At 36.9% G+C, this 17,159-nt stretch overlaps 2 protein-coding genes across 2 annotated transcripts in view; both read right to left on the bottom strand.

Moving 5' to 3' along the window:
* Positions 1 to 7,952, bottom strand: part of LOC106086915 (protein rogdi) — a 37,477-nt gene extending 29,525 nt beyond the window's left edge. The window contains exons 1-3 of the mRNA XM_013251735.2: positions 7,788 to 7,952; positions 1,329 to 1,400; positions 965 to 1,096 (exon numbers count right to left, since the gene is read on the bottom strand). Of these exons, the coding sequence (XP_013107189.2) occupies positions 965 to 1,096; positions 1,329 to 1,400; positions 7,788 to 7,838 (255 nt within the window). The 5' untranslated portion in view covers positions 7,839 to 7,952. The remainder of the gene's footprint in view (positions 1 to 964; positions 1,097 to 1,328; positions 1,401 to 7,787) is intronic.
* Positions 7,953 to 10,742: 2,790 nt separating this feature from the next.
* LOC106086919 (uncharacterized) overlaps positions 10,743 to 17,159 on the bottom strand; it is a 48,134-nt gene continuing 41,717 nt past the window's right edge. The window contains exons 2-4 of the mRNA XM_013251738.2: positions 11,864 to 13,907; positions 11,059 to 11,794; positions 10,743 to 10,987 (exon numbers count right to left, since the gene is read on the bottom strand). Of these exons, the coding sequence (XP_013107192.2) occupies positions 10,910 to 10,987; positions 11,059 to 11,794; positions 11,864 to 13,740 (2,691 nt within the window). The 5' untranslated portion in view covers positions 13,741 to 13,907 and the 3' untranslated portion in view covers positions 10,743 to 10,909. The remainder of the gene's footprint in view (positions 10,988 to 11,058; positions 11,795 to 11,863; positions 13,908 to 17,159) is intronic.

Raw genomic sequence — 17,159 nt, 5'->3', positions numbered from 1 at the left:
ATTTAACTTTCAGTTAAACTTTTGAACTAGGCCTCGTTTCAGTTTGAAACCAATGTCCTGCAGTACATAGAAATGGTAAAGCAGCAAACATGAATAAGCAATTAGGCTAATGACATAATTTATATAATAAATGGAACACGAGGATGTCTATGAAAATTTGAAAAATTTTATAATTTAAACTAGAAACTTTCTTTAGAGAACATTTTATGGAAATTTAGTCTTTCGAGTAAATTTTGTGTTTAGATAAACACTTTAAGGAAATTTTGTACATTTTTGTTTGTTTCTCTTTCGCGACGAGCTCAATGATCCGAGATTTTCTTTGCAAATGGAAAAGGAAAGCCAGAGATAGCAACACACACCAACCATTATGGGACGCATTTCGTCTTTGGTTAGAAGACTTTCCAACCAAATTAGTTGTGATGGCTTCAAGGGCCGTGCGATGGTATGTTGTATTTGAATCGCCTCTATGATTGCGAAAACGCCTCTATGATACAATTACCACATTAACCACGCTCGACAACCCTGTCAATTAGCTGTATTTTTTCCCAATGCATGTATTTTTGTGTAATGACAGACTTTTTTCTGCGACAATTACACTACTTCCGTGGAACACATGATTCTGTGCATCTGCTGGAAGTTGTATTATGGCTTCGAACGCCAAACAACGGCAACGGTAAAATTCGAAAAAAAAAATTCTATGGAAATTTTGTCTTTAGTTAAAAAATCGGAAAATTTTGACTTTAGATAAATATTGTCAAAATTTTGGGTTTGTATTGAATTTCATAGAAATTTTGTTTTTAGACATAAGTTTGCGGATACTTTGTGTTATAAGAAATTTTTGTTTTTTTTAAATTTAATTTTCGCTTTTCTTATACGCAACAAATTATCCTCCAACCTCATATGCCGATTTTGTTCACATTCAGTTAAACTTTTGAGCTAGGCCTCGTACTGCAGTGCTACCTACCGCTTGTGTAATGCTATCACCAGTCAGCGTCACAGTACATTTCAATTGGTCCTGTGCCGCAACCAAATGGAATTTTTCAGTACGTTTGCCCTCATTGTCGTAAAGAGGAACTGGAAAGCGTCGGGCACATTCCTATACGAAAAAGAGAAGAAACAAAGAAAAAAATATTTACATGTGGGCTATAAATGTGTGTTTGGCTTAAGTGTGAGGTGGAAAAATTTACTTAAGGGGAGTAAAGGGTGTCATGTGGCACATCAAATGTATGTCAACTTTGATATGGGGGTTTGGAGTGGTGAGATGTATTGGTTGGTTGCACACACACACAGTCTGCTATTTTTAGGACATCTGAACGATAGGTACTTACCATTAAAATTTCTCTAAGTTTCTTCAAAATGGAATGAACCTCATCCCTCATAACCCATTCAAATTCAATTTGCTGTAAAATAAGAAAGAAAAAAAAATAAAAATATAATTTCATTCCATTTGAAAGAAAAAAGCGTAAATCTCAGAAAATCTAAAAAAAAATTTCTAGACACTTGCGGTTGAAATAGATTACAAATAATAGAAAAGTATTGATTCCACTTCAATAAGAACCGCTGCCTTCGCCTCAATATTCAATTTTCCCACATTCAATAAACAAATAAAATCGCATACATAAACAAACAAAACGAATTTGCAATGGTGTGTGGGCCTCTTCAATCCAATGGCCTATAATATCTGTTTGTAAATAATTTTCTGCTGTGGAATTTATGGGTATTGTGTATAAAATTCAATCATCTTTTAAACTTATCAAAACAAAACTCCGATGCGCATTCTATAAATTTTTAGGGTGGGGACACCTCGTCCTGAATGCGAATATCGAATTCGTGCCATTCTAGCCTGTTACGCTGAACGCGTTCGAATCCTGGCGAGAACATCGGACAAAGCGCTGTTTATGCCCTCTTAATGTTGACGACATTTGCAAGGTACAATGCCATGCAAGATCATTTAAAAATTTTTCCGCTAAGAGGTGTCGCACTGCGGGACGCCGTTCGGACTCGGCTATAAAAAAAGGTCTCTTATCATTGAGTTTAAACTTGAATTGGAAAGCACTCGTTGATGTGTGAGAATTTGCCCTTCTCGGTTCCTGGTGGTAATGTTCTTCACTTCAGACATTTCGACTCAAATGTGGATATCAAATTCGTGCTGCACTTCCAAATCCCTTTAATTTCAGCCCCATATTGCCATGGCCAGTAAATATAAACCGTTTGGAGGGTATTTTGGGGTTGGGGCGGCCACCGGCACTTTGCACTGAAATTAGATATAAAATTCGTTCCTTATTCCCAATGGAAATTAAGTTCAGTTTGGGGGGCGCTTTAGGGCGTACCCTAAAACACTTGGCTCCAAAATTGGATATAAAATTCGTTTCCTACTCTCAAATACCTTTCATTTGAGTCCCATATTGTCATAATGGGTCAAATAACCCATTTGACGTATCTTTAGGAGGAAAAGCGCCACCTAGACTTGAACGCAAATTTTAATGTCATATTCGTAATCTACTCCCTAATACCTTTTATTTGAGTCCCATTTAGCCATGGTCGGCTAATATGCCCATTTGGGGGTATTTGGGGGTGGGCGACCTCCCATTACTTGGACCTTGTGTTTTATGCCATATTTGTAGTCTACTGCCTAATACTTTTCATTTGAGTATTATATTGACATGAACTTCCAATATATCTGTTTAGAGGAGTTTTTGTGGTTGAGAACTTAAACTTGAACCCAAATTTTAATACCATATTCATTTTCTGGTCTCCAATACCTTTCATTTGATACCCTTATTGTGCCCATCGGACCACTTTCGGATATGGGTGGCGTTTTTGGGATAAGGGGAGAGTCCGACTCCACCCTATATCTAAAAATTATGTGGCCTATGTTTCTTTCCAGACAAACGTATACAATCCATGAAAATTTTAAGAAAATCGGTTCAGCCAAGTATCATACAGTCATAATGGGTCTAATGGCGTTCTTGAGGGGAGGCGTGACCCCCTATACCTTGATATGATTTTGTATGCCAGATTCAAAATCTTCTCCCGAATACCTTTCATTTGAGCCCCATATTGAAATAAACGTCCAATATGTCTGATGGGGGAGTTTTGCGATTGGGGCGGCCTGATGGGTACTTAGACTCAAATTTTAATACCATATTCGTATTCTACTCTCCAATACATTTCATTTGATACCTATATTGTCCTAATCGGTCCACTTTTGATTTTGGGGTGTTTTTTTGACATAAGGGTAAGGGTCCGTCCCCCTTCCGATATCGAAAAATTATATCGTCTATGTTTCCCTCCAGACCAACCTACACTATATGCGAAATTTTCGAGAAAATCGGTTCTACCGTTTTTCAGTCTATACGGAACAAGCAAACTGAGTCCCATATATCCGATTGGCTTATGTGCCCATTTTGGCCGTTTTTGTGGGGATGGGGTGAACCCCTATACTTCGACATCAGATTCGCTATCTACTCCCGCGTACTTTTCATTTGATACCCATATTGTCCTTATCGGTCCACTGTTGATTTTGGGTGTGTGTTTTTGCGGTAACGGTGGACGGTCCGCCCCCTTCCGTTATCAATAAATTAAAAAGCCTATTCCTACTTCCTGACCACATTCGTAATCTACTCCCGAATACCTTTCATTTGAGTCCCATATTGTCATGTATCGTCAAATAAACCTTTTTAATGGGTTTTTGGGCTGGGGCAGCCCCCAGGTACTTGGATCCAACTTTTATTATGAAATTCGTACTCTACTCTTGAATACATTTCATTTGAATCCCATATTGTCCCAATCGGACCACTTTCATTTTTGGGTAGTACTACTCCCAATATCAAAAAATTATATAGCCTGTTTTCTTCCAGACCAACCTATACAATCTGTGAAAATTTTAAGGTAATCGGTTCAGCCGTTTTTAAGTCTATACGGAACAAGCAAACAAACCGACAAACAAAGAAACAAACTAACACAAATTGAATTTAATATATAAGGCAACTTGTATAAGATGGGGTAACATTTCTTAAACATTTTAGAACAATACATATACCAAACAACCTATAAATATCAAGACCAAACGTACTTAGTTTCGGAGGGGCGTACCTTGCACTCCCACTTCCATGGATTCTAGATACCAATGTGTGTTCTCATTTTTAGCTCAGTTTCTATGCAGGTTATCGGAAGAAAACAATTCGATGCCTTTACTTGTACTTTAGAAGTTAAAACAGCAGATCACTTTATGTGGGTCTATGAAAATTTATGGACCTCGCTCACCAGTATTTAGGTATGTACCTCAAAAGCCTACATCAAAAAACAAAGTTCATTTAAATAGGACAATAATTTAGATTATTGAAGGAAGTGGACTTCATGTGCCAAATTTCAGTCCAATGACCCTTCAATGGTAGATGGGTTATCATTGAACTTCAACTTGAAATGGACAGCACTTGTTGATATGTGAGAAGTTTGTCCCTGTTCCATAATGAAATGGGCAAATTTGCAATTTGGGGTAGAGGGTAAGGGTCCATCGCTAGAAATGGGCGATGGGTAAATACCCAAAAGGTATTTACATGGTAAATTGGGTAAATACCCGGTAAATTAGGTAAATACCCGGGTATTTACCCATTTATACCTAAAAGCTGGGTATTTATAATTTTACAGATATCTTGGGTTTAAAAATATTTCCAAAAATTTTTGATGATTTCGTGTTCTTTGTATATAAACCTGATCTTATGGTCTCATTAAATCGGATTTTAGCCTTGAGGCAACGATTTGGTCATTTTTAATCCGATTTTAATGAAATTTAGCACTGTAAGTTCTGGTAGACTACTACCCATTTTTTTAAAGTGTGGTTCAAATCGGACTATATTTGGATATAGCTGCCCTATAGACCGAACGCCCAATTTCCCGATATAGGTATTGAGCCCATAAAAGATCCATTTATTACCCGAATTCGAAGAAATTTGGCACAGTGTATTCGTAATCTACCCCTGTTACATAATGGACAAATTTGCATTTGCATACATTTTGTTCATACGACTCCCATATTCTACATCAATGCAAAAGTGGTCCATTAATTTTGCGAATATATTCAAACACTCCAAGCAATGCTTCGACTGTTTTCACAAGTACCCAAGCCTCGGAACCATATAGCAACACGGGTAGTATCTGTGTCTTGTACAGTGTAATTTTCGTCTGTCGACTGGTGGCCTTGTTTCTAAACTGCTCGCTTATCCAAAGTAAAATCTGTTGTCAATATTATTCTTCCCTACAGTCATTGTGTCCGTCATGACAGGTCACTGTCTAATCGGAAAACATGCTGACAGACTGAAGGTTGCCAGCAACGATTTTTGCAGAAGCTGTGAGGACATCGAAGAAGAAGAGACTATAGAATACCATCTGTGTCTGTGTCCCGCACTAGCAGGTAGAAGGAGTTCCACTTTAGGTTTTCATTTCTTTGAAAACCTTTCAGATTTAGCGGATGTGAACATTCGCAAGTTATTGGGCTTTTTAAATCGATCTGGATGGTTCAAGGGTAGGAACTAGAAGCGTCTTCCTCCTTCTGTTTCTGTGGTATCACAATGGACGTAAACGTCTAAGTGAGTCTGATGGCAGACTGCCACTTAAACCTAACCTAACCATTATTCTTCCCTTTATATCAAAACTAATGTCATTCGATATGTTGTTGTTGTTATTGCCACATTTTCATGTAGAGGTGGCGATCCTGGTCAAGCTGTTGTACTTGAGCAAGCTCGTTCCGGTCGAAAGGACCGATCGCCGCACGAACAGGGTGGCCATTGAGTTCATAATACGCACTCAGTATTTATGCAAGTGCTGTTTCCTCCCGGCTTCCCACTGAAAATCCCCGCTGATTGTTCGCGACTGCCCTTGCAGCTACTCCGTATAGAGCATTCTACTATCCGCAACCTATGGACGCGCCCGGTAGCTCGCAGCTAAGCTTCTCGTGACAGCGATGATCGGGCCTCAAAGTTCCAGCCTGAGTGGTGCTCACAGCTATCCCTAGCCGGGGCTATTCGTTTCGGTTACGGCAGTGCCGAGGTAAATAAAGTTGCTGACTATTTCAAACTTGGGGTGTCCAACTTTTTTCAATTTCTTTATGTGCTCGGGTATACAAGAGGTTGTGGGAGTTGATACCATCCAGTTTTTCTCCATTCGCTGTCAGACTTAATTTCACTGATTCTCTTTCGATCCTTTCAAAGGCTGCAGTTACTACTTCCAACCCATGATATCGCTGTCCATGGGATAGGCGAGTAGCATGTGTTCTCGTGTGGGTACTGTGCCATACCTATTCATATCTGCATCTCGTATAATCTTCTTCAGCATGATATTAAAGAGGTCACACTGTAAGCTGTTATCTTGTCTCAAACCTCGTTTGGTATTGAATGGTTTGGGGAGATTCTTTCCTATTCTTACAGAGGAACGTGTATCAGCAATGGTCATCCTGCAGTCTTGTAAATTTTGAAGGTATTCCAAAATCAGACATGGCATGAAGTACCTTTGAACGTATGGGTCTGTCGAAAGCGACTTTGTAGAAGATCAAATAGGTGTTGACATATCTTTTTGGCTTTTTCAGGATTTGGCGCAGTGCGAATATCTGGTCTATAGTGGATTTACCAGGTTTAAAGTCGCGTTTACCCGATTATATCATTGTCTTTAGATTTTATTCATTCCCACAGTACGGCCGAGAGTATCTTGTATTATTTCTTTATTCGGTACATTCTGTCTTGTCCCCTTGTGTAGATGACATAGTATGCTGAGGTTTCAATTATCGTGAGTGCCTGCTGCTAGCCAGATCCCGCAGGGAGGTGATGCATACGCCTTAACAGTGTCGCCTCTCGTCTTAAATAAATAAATAAACTATTGGTTCCTGGTGTCTTGTTTCCTTCAGTCAGGTCACTGCTACTTGGACCTCATTGTGACTAGGACGTAAACATTCTATACCATAATCAGGGATTGGTTCTGCAGTTTCCTCTTCGCCGCCACTGTCGAACACTAGCTTCTTTTTTTGTAATATTTCCGGACTTCTTAAGACCCCCGTAGGTCGTTCCCGGGTCCAATTTGTATGTCTGATTTAGCATATTTGTAATCTACTCGAAAATACCTTTCATTTGATACCACTATTGTTGCTTAGGTTGGCTCCTCGGAGGGCCCAGGAGCATTTGCCCCAAAAATAGACTTCTGATTCGTGTTCCTGGGGTTAACCCACACCTACATACCAAATTTCAGCGAAATCGGAGGTGTGCCCTGTAAAGTGCATTTTTGCCACTTAATTAATGAAATTGAAGAAAACCCCCATATTAACCGTGTTTTTGATTTTCCGCATTAAGCTCGGTCCCGAGCAAACCGGATAATCAAGATTCAACTGTATTTTGCATTCGCCTTTCAAATTTAAACAAGTTTCTTATTTAGCTTTTCGGCCCAAAGGCCCCTCAATTATCCACACATATTTTTATTACACCACTGTTGCGATGGTTTTGATTATTTTGAATTTTATTTAGTATTAGTAAATAGACATACACAAACGCACGCTTGCCCACACACACACACACACACAAGCACCAACCACAGCGAAATATAAATTGCTGAGGGTGTTCTTTTTTCCTTCACACCAAACAATTGAATTATTGATTTTTGCGTGGATTTCTAAATCATTTTGTTGCTTTACTAGATTTTCATTTGATTCAACTCACGAAGTTTCATTCATCGGAATGCACATTTTCACAAAACACTTATCAATTTTACATTTCCATTCTATTCCTTTCCCAAGAGACACTTACTAGGTTTTTCACCTCTTCACTTTCGATGTCCTCCATCATCATTGTGCTCATATATATTCACTATAACGTAATAACGTATATATTTTTTAGAAGTTAACTTTTAGAAATTTTCTTGTTTATTATTCCTATGCCCGTAAGAGAACACCCACTACATGAAGAAGGAACCTTCCGAATAGGATTTAAAAGTCGACTTTCGATTAATCGACTTTTTGTGTAAAAAAGTCAAAGTAGACTTTTACTGACTACAAAAGTCGAATAATCGAGGTTAAAGTAAAAAAAAAATCGAAAACTCCAAAATAATTTCAAAAGTCGTTTAAGCTGGGTATTCTGTTCAGCTTTGTGAGTGTAATGCTATCAAATTCCATATAAAAAACGTCGGCGGAAGAGTAATGCTCTGCTTTTGGTGAGGAAAATGGCGAAAAAATTATTAATTAGTGGCAAAACTTGAAACCATTGCCAGCATCAGTTTTGTTTGTTTTATTGGTTAAAATGGCTGGTGTTTCTTAATTTATTTGCGAAAAAAATTAAATAAAGAAAACAATAGGTGCAGATAAAAAAAACGTGTTTTGGTATGTAAACAAAAACGTTTAATTGCTCTCAAATTTCGCTCGCGAAATAACAAAAAAAAAACAAAATCAGCTGACGAAAGTCTTAAATCCGGATTTAATGAGAAGTGTAAACGGCGTTTTAACTCCCGATTTAATGAGCAGTGTAAACGGGGTTTAAGGCTCTATTACACGGCATGTAGTTGTCTTATGATATGCCAAATTTAGCACATGTAAAGTTGTACATGTCGTGAGATAACAAGTAACATACGAAAATGACTTTCAAAATAGTACATGTATTTTTTTTTTTCGATTAGAGCATGCACTCGTGACATAATTACGAGGTAGTGTACTTAAACAACTGAGTACAATTTTTTCTCGTGAAGTGCACTATCTGACCAGTTGTTTGTGTATTAGATTTAAGAACAATACACATACAAACAACGAAAAATGGCGCGAACTAGTAACATACACAAATCCAGACTTACACTAATCACTCATTTTGACTGATACTCAATATTTTGTTGTTGGGCAATAGCCACTACCTGTTAATGAATATATTTTGCATGCTCTATTATTTCTGAAAAAAACAAAGAAATCGGCTGTTTTTGTAATCAGTCGAATGCAAGTCGAATATAAGTTCTCACGCAAGCAGCCGTTAACAGCTGGCCAGGTTTGACGGTATTGAGATGACAGATTTTTGTTTGCGTTCTCTTTGTTCTTATCTTCTTTCTTATCTTCAATTTCAGTAAAATTTCTCTAAAAACAAAATTTCAATCAAAATTTCTCTAAAGACAAAATTTCAATGAAATTTTCTCTATAGACAAAATTTCAATGAAATTTTCTCTATAGACGAAAATTCAGTGAAATTTTCTCTAAAGACGAAATTTCCGTGAAATGTTCTCTAAAGACGAAATTTCAGTGAAATTTTCTCTAAAAACGAATTTTCAGTGAAAATTTCTCTAAAGACAAAATTTCAATGAAATTTTCTCCAAAGACAAAATTTCTATGAAATTTTCTCTAAAGACAAAATTTCTATGAAATTTTCTCTAAAGACGAAATTTCAATGACGAAATTTCGAATTTCTCTAAAGACAAAATTTCTATGAAATTTTCTCTAAAGACAAAATTTCTATTTTCTCTAAAGACAAAATTTCAATGAAATTTTCTCTAAAGACAAAATTTCAATGAAATTTTCTCTAAAGACAAAATTTCAATGAAATTTTCTCTAAAGACAAAAATTCAATGAAATTTTCTCTAAAGACAAAATTTCAATGAAATTTTCTCTAAAGACAAAATTTCAGTGAAATTTTCTATAAAGACAAAATTTCAATGAAATTTTCTCTAAAGACAAAATTCCAATGAAATTTTCTCTAAAGACAAAATTTCAATGAAATTTTCTCTAAAGACAAAATTTCAATAAAATTTTCTCTAAAGACAAAATTTTAGTGAAATTTTCTCTAAAGACAAAAATTCAATGAAATTTTCTCTAAAGACAAAAATTCAATGAAATTTTCTCTAAAGACAAAAATTCAATGAAATTTTCTCTAAAGACAAAATTTCAATGAAATTTTCTCTAAAGACAAAATTTCAATGAAATTTTCTCTAAAGACAAAATTTCAGTGAAATTTTCTATAAAGACAAAATTTCAATGAAATTTTCTCTAAAGACAAAATTCCAATGAAATTTTCTCTAAAGACAAAATTTCAATGAAATTTTTTCTAAAGACATAATTTCAATAAAAATTTCTCTAATGACAAAATTTCAATGAAATGAAATGAATGAAATTTTCTCTAAAGACAAAATTTCAATGAAATTTTCTCTAAAGACAAAATTTCAATGAAATTTTCTCTAAAGACAAAATTTCAATGAAATTTTCTCTAAAGACAAAATTTCAATGAAATTTTCTCTAAAGACAAAATTTCAATGAAATTTTCTCCAAAGACAAAATTTCAATAAAATTTTCTCTAAAGACAAAATTTCAATAAAATTTTCTATAAGGACAAAATTTCAATGAAATTTTCTCTAAAGACAAAATTTCAATGAAATTTTCTCTAAAGACAAAATTTCAATGAAATTTTCTCTAAAGACAAAATTTCAATGAAATTTTCTCTAAATACAAAATTTCAATGAAATTTTCTCTAAAGACAAAATTTCAATGAAATTTTCTGTACAGACAAAATTTCAATGAAATTTTGTCTTATAGGCAGAATTTCTATGCTCTTCTTTCTAAATGGGGTTGTTTGGTGTATTCGCCATTCACCAAAATAAGAGTTGTTATTGTAACGGTGTGTCGTAAACTGAGGCGGCAGCCCTTGTCGATGAAGGACTTCATCAGGTCAATCATGGGATTGCCAAAAAGAGAGTACTCTTATGAAGTTCATCATGTTAATGAAATAACACTTTCGCAATGCTGACAAAAAGGTTTTACAGTTTTTATTTTTTATCAAATACTCTAAATATTAAACAAAGAAACACATAGATATAGTTCATAAATTAACATTAAAGTTTAAGTACAAAAGTTATAAAATAACATGCCAAAAAAATAAATGAAGTTTAAACCTTCCACCATAGGAGCTTAGGGTTGTTTATTTTCTTTATTTCGAGATGAAGGTGCCAATGCTGTTGAAGAATATCTAGAATTTGTACGTCCAATCTTTAAAAAAAATAACAGAAAATTAAACATTAAGCAACAAAGCCTACATAAAAAAATGTTTCCCCTCCTACCGGTTTAACTGCAGCAGTATTAGGACCCAATTTCGATGTAGTTTTGGTTGGAAGTTTTGCCATTGATGAAGTCGACAAACGGCTTGATGTTGATGAACGTGTTGTTACTCCAGCACTACGCAAAGAAGTCGATGCAGCCGCTGAACTTGCTGAATATGAAGATCTTGGTTTTAGTGGTGACTTGGCTTTAAATTCAGAAATCGTTCTTCTTTTTAAATTGGGATTTAAAGGTGCAACTGTTGGTTTGGCATTGGGTGTAGTAGATAAATAGGAATATCTTGGCTTGGGTACAGCACCAGCAGCGGTGGAACGTTTCATGGGTGAGGTAAAGGCAGAGGGTGTAGAACAGGCGTTGGGATAACCCGCGGGTATACCTAGAGACGATGAGCGTCCACTAGCCATTGGTGTGGTGGGCATTTTTTTATTTTTTTGTTGTGCACTTGAATTGTGTAAGTCATCCGAGCAGCCATTGTCGGGTGTGGGCGGTGATGTCTTCAGCATGGGAGCTACCCTTTTCATGGGTATTGTAGCTTTTAGGGGGCCCGAAGATTTCATAATCGACTCCGTATTGGCCTTGTGTTTCTTTTTAAGGTCAGGCTTAAAGGAGGACATATGATTACTTAACATGGACATGGGCCGAACTATGGCCTTTTGTTGCTGCGGCTGTTGTCCACCCTCATGGTGAGTATCTAGAGTTTGTGTCATGCGCAAATGACCAAAGGATTTGTTGTCTCCACTAACAAAGTTTGGGAAACAATTTTTCAATTAATGATTTTTTTTATCAAGGAATAGCTAAAATTTTTACCTTATGCTGGGCCTTCTTAAGCCTACTGTTGTTGTGTAGGGTGTACCACTGGAATACGAGTTGCGACGCACCATGCGTGCCGGTGTTCTTAACTCGGGTGTCTTGAAATCGTGATCCTCCAATTCAGTGGGTGGTGGTGTTGACGGAGACGTCTCGTCTTCCATGACCACCATGCTGTTTTGTTTTTGAAGTATTTTTGGAGTGGGCGGTTGAATAGGTAGTTGGACAATTTTGACTTTGTCATGCAGAGATAAAGATTGTGATCTTCTACGTGTTGCTGCCGCCTTGGCCACATTTACTTCTGATGCTGAGTCCTCAATTGAAGAATGTTCCATATAGCTTGCTATCATGGCTGCCTTTTGTCTGGCAGCAGGTGCTATTACCGATATTGAATTATTCTTTTGGGGCATGGGTGTGGTGTTCATAACCACAATGAAGGTGGGATTTTGTTGGTTGTTCTGGCTTCCATCTGCCGAGCTGTTGTTTACTAACAGCTTGCTTAATTGTTCGACAATATCATTAACATCGGGTTGTAAAGTAGTCTCCGCATTTGGAGATTGTGGGGATGCGGGCTCGATTTCGGGCAGTTGCAAATCTTCCTTTTCATCGGCCGTCTCACCATCATAAGTTGCCGATGAACTCACCATGCAGTTGGGCATCTCCGTTACCAGAGGTTGATTTTCGAAATTCTGTTCTGCAGACTCCTCGCGTAGTTCCAAGTCGAATGTGCCTTGACGTTTTATTGGTTGTGGCTGTGGTGGAGCCAGAGCACTTACCTTATTCTGCGATGAAGACAGCACCGAGCTAAGAGATTCCAAAAGCGTTGCAGCTTGCATTTGTTTGTCATTTGTTATATCTCCACTATCAATGAGGCATTTCAAATCACCTATAAGCGCCTTGATTTCCTGGTTATTTGTGTTATTCTTCTCTTCCCGTTTGGCTTTTAACTTGGCCTTAATGGCTTCCAAATCAAGAATTTTTGATTTCGTTTTAATTGCAACTTGCTCATTGTCAGCTCCAGAGTGTGTGCCCACAACAGAGTCAGAAACATTGTCAATAACCGGCGATGGTAGCTCACTAAGTATGGGAATCTTAAGCATCTCCAAGTCAGCTTCGAAATTCTTTTCAGCATCGAGCAATGCTGGAGGTTCTTCTGACATTATATCAATATCATCTTCCACAAATTTCAATGGCGACTCAGAGGCCAATGAATACTCAGAGTATGGCGATGTCGATTTGGATATCGATGATGATTTAGGTGTACCCATCATGGAGTCAACCTCTTCCAGGGAGCCTCTTCGTGACATGGGCGAACTGAAGGCAGCATTTGTAATACTTAACTTCAATAGCCGTTTTCTGTACTCCATGGCCTTCTTCGTTTTGTTTGCGGATGTCAATTCAGCACTGCTGCTGGGTGTAGAATCTGTATCGGTACCCGAGTTGCTGTCGCCTTGAAATTTGTGTAACAGTGTTACTGGTGGACTTTCCGACTCCAAATCAATATCTTTCATTTTGCTTTTGCATCTATTCTCCTCCCCCAACTCCCCGTAGTTTCCATCATCATCCAGAAGATTATCATCACTCAAGGACAATAAATTGCCCAACTTAACCTCAACAACGGGTTTGGTGCAACTAAGCTTTGCCTTAAGGCAAGCCTGTCTCTCAACAATATCAAATGGGTCATCCTGGCAGTTGGCCAGTTTTTGCGCACAATCAAAGGGATTATTGTCTAAACTATCACGTTTTTTGTAAGGCGGGGAAACAAATTGAAGCAACCCCTGGCTTTCGGACGGCTGTTGTAGAAAATGTTCAGTCTTGTTCGGAGATTTTTCATCTAAACTTAAATCTATCAAATTAGGGCAGTCTATATCACACATTTTATTTTAATAAAAGTTAAGTATCGTTGGTGTTTTTTGTATTCTTCTTGTTATTATTTTATGTAGGTTTTTATTTCTCTTCCATTGGTGTATGTCTGATATTTTTTTTTGTGTTATTTTCGCCCTTTAAAATTTGAGCGGTTGAATACACAAAAATAGTCTTTTACCTGTCAAGCATAATGGGAAAGGTGAAAAAGGTGAGCTCAGTTATAAGGAATATTTTATCTATGGTGAGTTAAGATAAGATAAAATAATTAATTAAAGAACGGTTTAGACGATGCAATAAATACAAACGGCATTTTACACAAATTATTTTATACAGTACCATGCCTGTTTTTGTTGTAACCGCATTTAAGGCGCTATTACACGGCATGTAAATGTCTTATGACATGCCACTTTTTGTATTCAAAAACAGCTAATTTCTTTATAATTTTATCAGAAAATATAGAGCAGGAGAAGAAATAGAGCTCTAATTGAAAAAAATTACATGTGCTATTTTGAAAAGTAATATTCGCATGTCAGTTTCGTTTGTATCACACGACATGTACAACTCAACATGTGCTAAATTAGACATGTCATGAGACAACTACATGCCGTGTAATAGAGCCTTTATATGTGTAGGCAAGATGAATTGATAAAGGTGGTTTCACGCGAACAGCTGAATATAGCCGGCCAGTTTGACGGCATTGTACAACACACTGCTACAACAACAACGACGGTATTGAGCTTGGTACAATTACAGCGTGTGTTGAATGATAGCAATCTCCTATGGTGAGATGCAAGGGGGATTTGAAAAGGTGGTCTCATGCGAGCAGCCGGCCAGGTTTGACGGTATTAAGAAAACAGATTTTTGTTTGCATTCTCTTTATTGTTGTCTTCTTCCTCGCGTTTTCTCTGCTCATGTACGCAAATGTATACGCACATGCACATAAATTTCTTTGTGTGTATTGGGAAAACGTCGATCAGCTTGATGACAACATAGCGGATTGCACCATATGATTCAAGCTATATTCATTTACAGGTACTGGTAGTTGCCCTACAACAAAATATTGAGTTCACTATCTGTCAAAATCTGTGATTAGTGCAACTGTGATTTTGAGTATGTTACTAGTTCGCGCCATTTTTCGTTGTGTGTATAGTTCTTAACTATAATACACACACTACAAAAACTCGTTGACAGATAGTGCACTTCGCGAGAACAAATTGTACACAGCTGTTAACGGTACACTACCTGTCAGTTTTGTCATGATATGATTTGTAGTTGTTGTACAAATGAGACCACCTTTAATTGTTTCGCCATGGGTGAGGTGTAAAAATGACGTAGGGGTTTTTTACATTGGTGAGAAAAAAATTAATTTTGCCATGCCAGTCGACCATTTTTTCTAACACTGAGCAATTTTGACGTTTATTAAAAATCAAAAGTAAACAATATGGGCACGCCACACAATAATACAGGAAAAAGCCAGAAAATAATGGTTATTTGCGTAATGAATATTTTTCATTTTTTCATGCGAATGTTGCAATATGGAGATATTTTAGGTCTTGCTTTGGAAAAGAGGAAAACACGGCGAGTAAGACAAGTAATGTTGTTTTAAATGCAAATTTGCTTATATTTTTTCTATTGTTTACATGACAATGACCAAGATATAGGTAATGGCAGTTGAAAAATAGTGCACTTCCCGGAAAAAAAAATTGTACGCAGCTGTTTACGGCACACAACCTGGTAATTATGAAAATGATGAACACATGACATAATTTTTTCTCGCGAAGTGCACTATTTGTCAACGAGTTTTGGTTGTGTGTGTGTATTATAGTTAAGAACTATACCACACAAACAACAAAAAATGGCTCAAACAAGTAACATAAACATCGGAAGAAAAAATTGTACTCAGCTGTTTACGGTACACTACCTGGTAAATATGTCATGAATGAAACGTCAACATTTGCTGTGCTGTTAAAAATCTTACTAGCCCCTGGGCTACTCAAAAATTATTCACCACACTTAACATCATATTTTTACTAACCATGCAACTTTGCTACCATTCGACAGACAGCCTTAGAAGGTAAAGTCGTAAGCCCAGCTTATCAAATTTTCCAATTTCAGAATTGTATCCAAATGCCACTAGAACGTCAAATACTTTGTTTGGATTTTAAAGGTTTTTACATTTTGTTTCTTTTTTCACATTTTTATCGTTTGAATTAACACGCTTAAAATCATAAAACCCCGTTTACACTGCTCATTAAATCCGGATATCAGGCTCTCATCAGCTGATTTTATGAAGGGAAAACAGATGATAGAGCCATTAAATCCAGATTTGAAGAGCCGTGTAAAGCCGGCAATAGTCTACGCTTGTGAATGTAGATAAAGAATTATCTAAGAACATACAACAAGCAGAATTCTGCTCTCAATGGTATGAAGTTTGCTTCATTTGCATTTTCTAAATATGCATTCTATCCTTTCCCGTGAAGGAAACAATGGCGTAATGCAATATGTGCATCTTTCCTTCTTTTATTTGTTTTCTTTTTGCTGTAAATTTGATTTATATACCCTTAACCATAAGATGGGGTATACTAATTTCGTCATTCCGTTTGTAACACCTCTAAATATGCGTCTAATACCCCATAAAGCATATATATTCTTGATCGTCATGACATCGATCTAGCCATATGCGTCCGTCTGTCTGTCGAAAGCACGCTAAATTTCGAAGGAGTAAAGCTCGGCGCTTGAAATTTCGCACAGATACTTTTTATTAGTGTAAGTCGGTTGGGAATTTAAATGGGCGAAATCGGTCCATGTTTTGATATAGCTGCCATATAAACAGATCTTGGGTCTTGACTTCTTGAGCCTCTAGAGGGCGCAATTCTCATCCGATTCTACTGAAACTTTGCATGATGTGTTTTGTTATGACTTCCAACAATTGTGCGTAGTATGGCGCAGATTGGTACATAACCGGATATAGCTAACATACAAACCGATCTTGAGTCTTGACTTCTTGGGCCTCTAGAGGGCGCAATTCTCATCCGATTTGGCAGAAATTTTGTACAACGGCTTATCTCATGACCTACAACATACGTGTTCAATATGGTCTGAATCGATCAATAGCTTGATACAGCTCCCATATAAACCGATCTCCCGCCCCTACAAGGCGCAATTATTATAAGAATGAACTGAAATATTACACAATGACTTCTACAATGTTCAGCACTCAATTATTTTATGGCCCGAATCAGACTATAACTTGATATAGCTCCAATAGCATAACACAGGATTTATTTATAGAAGGTTAGGTCGCTTGCGAAAACATAAAGTGGATAGGTCCCATAAACCTCATTACAGATGTCAAATCTGCCAATTGAAAATGTCATCAAATAGGAGAAAACGTAAACAAAAATTGAAGGTAAAAAGAGAAAAAGTTGAC

The sequence above is a fragment of the Stomoxys calcitrans genome, chromosome 4, assembly GCF_963082655.1.
Source record: "Stomoxys calcitrans chromosome 4, idStoCalc2.1, whole genome shotgun sequence".
Lineage (NCBI taxonomy): Eukaryota > Metazoa > Arthropoda > Insecta > Diptera > Muscidae > Stomoxys > Stomoxys calcitrans.
This window is presented reverse-complemented; position numbering and strand designations above follow the sequence as displayed.